The 2,945-nt window shown below is 41.9% G+C and overlaps 1 protein-coding gene across 1 annotated transcript; it reads left to right on the forward strand.

The window, feature by feature from the left end:
- Positions 1 to 2,108: 2,108 nt before the first annotated feature.
- LOC127348789 (uncharacterized) lies at positions 2,109 to 2,945 on the forward strand. The gene is made up of 3 exons (XM_051374693.2): positions 2,109 to 2,251; positions 2,342 to 2,460; positions 2,550 to 2,945. The coding sequence occupies exons 1-3, from the start codon at positions 2,197 to 2,199 to the stop codon at positions 2,943 to 2,945; spliced, it is 570 nt and encodes a 189-aa protein (XP_051230653.2). The 5' UTR covers positions 2,109 to 2,196.

Below are 2,945 nucleotides of genomic sequence, written 5' to 3' on the forward strand. Positions count from 1 at the left end.
GGTTATCTCCCAAGAAGTTCTTTCTTTATAGCCATTAAGATGGGCTCAGCAATTTTAATGATGCTCGCGCAAGAAATAAGAGTTGAAGCAAAAGAGAGCATCAAGAAGCAAATTCAAAACACATTTAAGTCTAACCCACTTCCTATGAAAAGGAATCTTGTAAATAAACAAATTCATGAAGCATAATGCAACAAGCATAGGAAGATAAAACCAGTGTAACTTCAAAAATTTCAGCATATAGAGAGGTGTTTTAGTAACATGAAAATTTCTACAACCATATTTTCCTCTCTCATAATAACTTTCAGAGGCATCATGAACAAACTCAACAATATAAGTATCACATAAAGCATTCTTATTCACATGCATAAAAGTATCATTACTCTTCACATAAGCATAATCAATTTTATTAGTTGTAGTGGGAGCAAATTCAACAAAGTAGCTATCATTATTAGTCTCATCAAGTGTAGGAGGCATAGTATAATCATAATAAAATTTACTCTCCATAGTAGGCGGCACCAAAAGACCACTATCATTATAATCATCATAAATAGGAGGCAAAGTATCATCAAAGAAAATTTTCTCCTCAATGCTTGGGGGACTAAAAATGTCATGCTCATCAAAACCAGCTTCCCCAAGCTTAGAATTTTCCATATCATTAGCAACAATGGTGTTCAAAGCGTTCATACTAATATCATTGCTAATGTTCAAAAAATCGGCCGAGCAGCCGATTAATCGGCCGTGTAATCGCTGCTCGCCAGGTGACCGTGTCGAATAAGCCTAATCGTCCAGGTTACTCGTTGGGCCGCTTAATCGGTCTGACAAGCGATTAGTCGGTGTGTACCGATTAACAGGTCCACGCGAAACGTCAAAAAAATGGCCTTCCGCCCGACCTACCGCCTCCCGCACAATAACCGCTCCATAATTTCCGTGCCTCCTCGATAAATAATCAGCCGAAACGTCGAGCTCGCTTTCTCCGCTCGGTGATAACTGCTGCGATTCAATCGCCGCCGCCCCCATTGCTCAGCTCCGGCGGACGCATCTCTCCAGCGTCAATCCTAGAAGGTTTAATTCGTGGCAGTGGCGACCTGTACATCTCTACCCATCCTCGCCGCCATCGATCGACTTCCGGCTGCTCTCCATCGTGTAGGAGTACGATCCCCACGCGTCCGGCCGCTCGCCATCGATCGGCTTCCGGCGCCACGATCTTGTCTGCCTCCGCTCTGCTGCTTAAAGAACTCCTCCACAGCTACAGGTATGACGTACATCTTGTTCCCCTGGCCTCTGGTCAAGTATTTTAGTTCAATCTGCAAAATCTTAAAATTCGTATGTACACAGTCACGCCTTAATCATTCTTGAACTAATGTAGTAATGAATTCCATCTTATTCCCATCGTCATGTACACAGAATCTGTAATCCATGGCATATTGATATAGTAGGGAAGATGCTAGATAGTGTTGAAAATCCAATCTACCGTATGGCGTTCTGGAATAGTGGAATATACTACTCAATGCTCGATGGTGTGATAATATTGCTCAGTTGCTCATTCCGTTTTAACTTTTAACAATGTCACTGTAGCTTCGATTTGTGTGTGAATGCGTGATGTTCTATGTTGAAGTGCTGAACAGACAAGGTGTTTTATATGTTGAATTGCTTCTTTTTTTGCAATATGTGATGCGGCTGCTGCCAAATTTATTTTTGTAGATGGCTGCTGCTGGTGCTTCTGAGGTGCCAGGTTCCCAAGCACTTAAGCGGAATTCAGATGATATGGCTTGGGAATTTGCAGAGTTGTTTGATCCAGATGACTTGCAACGAGTCAGGTGCAAGCTATGTGGAAAAGAGATGTCAGGAGGGGTCAATCGGATGAAGCAACACATAGCTCAGATCAGAGGCCAAGTGACACCTTGTTTGGTGGCAAATGCAGATCAGCAAGCTCGGTGTAAGGCAGCTTTTGAGGCCCCACAAAAGAGGAAGAGGCTAAAAGAAAAGCAAGCAGAAGAAGTACGAGCCGAGGTGACCATAGATGCTGAGGATGATGAAGAGCTTAATGCAGTTGGTAAAGGTGATCTGAAGAATGCAGGGCCTATGGATCAATATGTGGTTCCAATGGAAGTTGTTGAGATCTTTTATCATGATGATGATGAGAAGCAAAATAAAGTGCTTAACATAGAGTTGCCCAAGTTTAAAAAGAAGGAAGGCATGTTTGGGAAGGTGGCTGCCACAAAAGCAATTGGAAATGAAAATTATAATGCCGGTAAGATTGTTCTCAATGATAATTTCTACATATCGCATTTCTGAAATTATGGGCTGATGCCTAATACTTGTATTTTATTTATAATTGTAGGGGAGTGGTGGGCAACTTATGGACTACAAACTCCTGTGTTGATGGACATGGCTTTGAGGATACTCAACTTGACCACGAGCTCTTCCGGATGTGAAAGAAATTGGAGTGTTTATGAACAAGTAACTCTCAATTTGCAATAAGTCAAATATGATCCTTATTTTATTTGTGACCAGATGTGATTGACTATGCCCCACTTCACAATATATAGGTTGATGCAAAGAGGAGAAATAAGCTAGATGTGCGCCGTAGGGACAATCTAGTTTATATTCAGTTTAATGGAAGAATGATGGACAAGAGAAAGAAGTACTCCTCTTCTGATGTTCTCCTTGGTGATGATGCTTCAATGGCACAAGATTGGATAGTTGAAGGTGCATATGTTGATGATGAGGTTGATCCTGCCACGGGGCTGAATGACACCATCATTGATGAAGCAATGGGAATGGAGCCTCGTAGGAGTGCGAGGGTGAGAGAACTCCATGAAGTAGAAGAATTTGTTTCCGATGGAGAATCTGAACATGATGTTGTCATGGAGGATGACATAGAGTTTGAGTCTGATGATGATCGGGTTATTGAAACCAACGACAATGAAGATGAGCGACAATGA

This window comes from Lolium perenne, chromosome 4 (assembly GCF_019359855.2).
Source record: "Lolium perenne isolate Kyuss_39 chromosome 4, Kyuss_2.0, whole genome shotgun sequence".
NCBI classification, from domain to species: Eukaryota; Viridiplantae; Streptophyta; class Magnoliopsida; order Poales; family Poaceae; genus Lolium; species Lolium perenne.

What these genes read in the sequence shown, in the direction of transcription:
- LOC127348789 (XM_051374693.2), top strand. Translation starts at nt 2,197, where the DNA reads ATGTTTGGGAAGGTGGCTGCCACAAAAGCAATTGGAAATGAAAATTAT. An exon ending in AAATGAAAATTATAATGCCG is followed by an intron (nt 2,252 to 2,341) that starts GTAAGATTGTTC and finishes TTATAATTGTAG; the next exon opens with GGGAGTGGTGGGCAACTTAT. An exon ending in ATTGGAGTGTTTATGAACAA is followed by an intron (nt 2,461 to 2,549) that starts GTAACTCTCAAT and finishes CACAATATATAG; the next exon opens with GTTGATGCAAAGAGGAGAAA.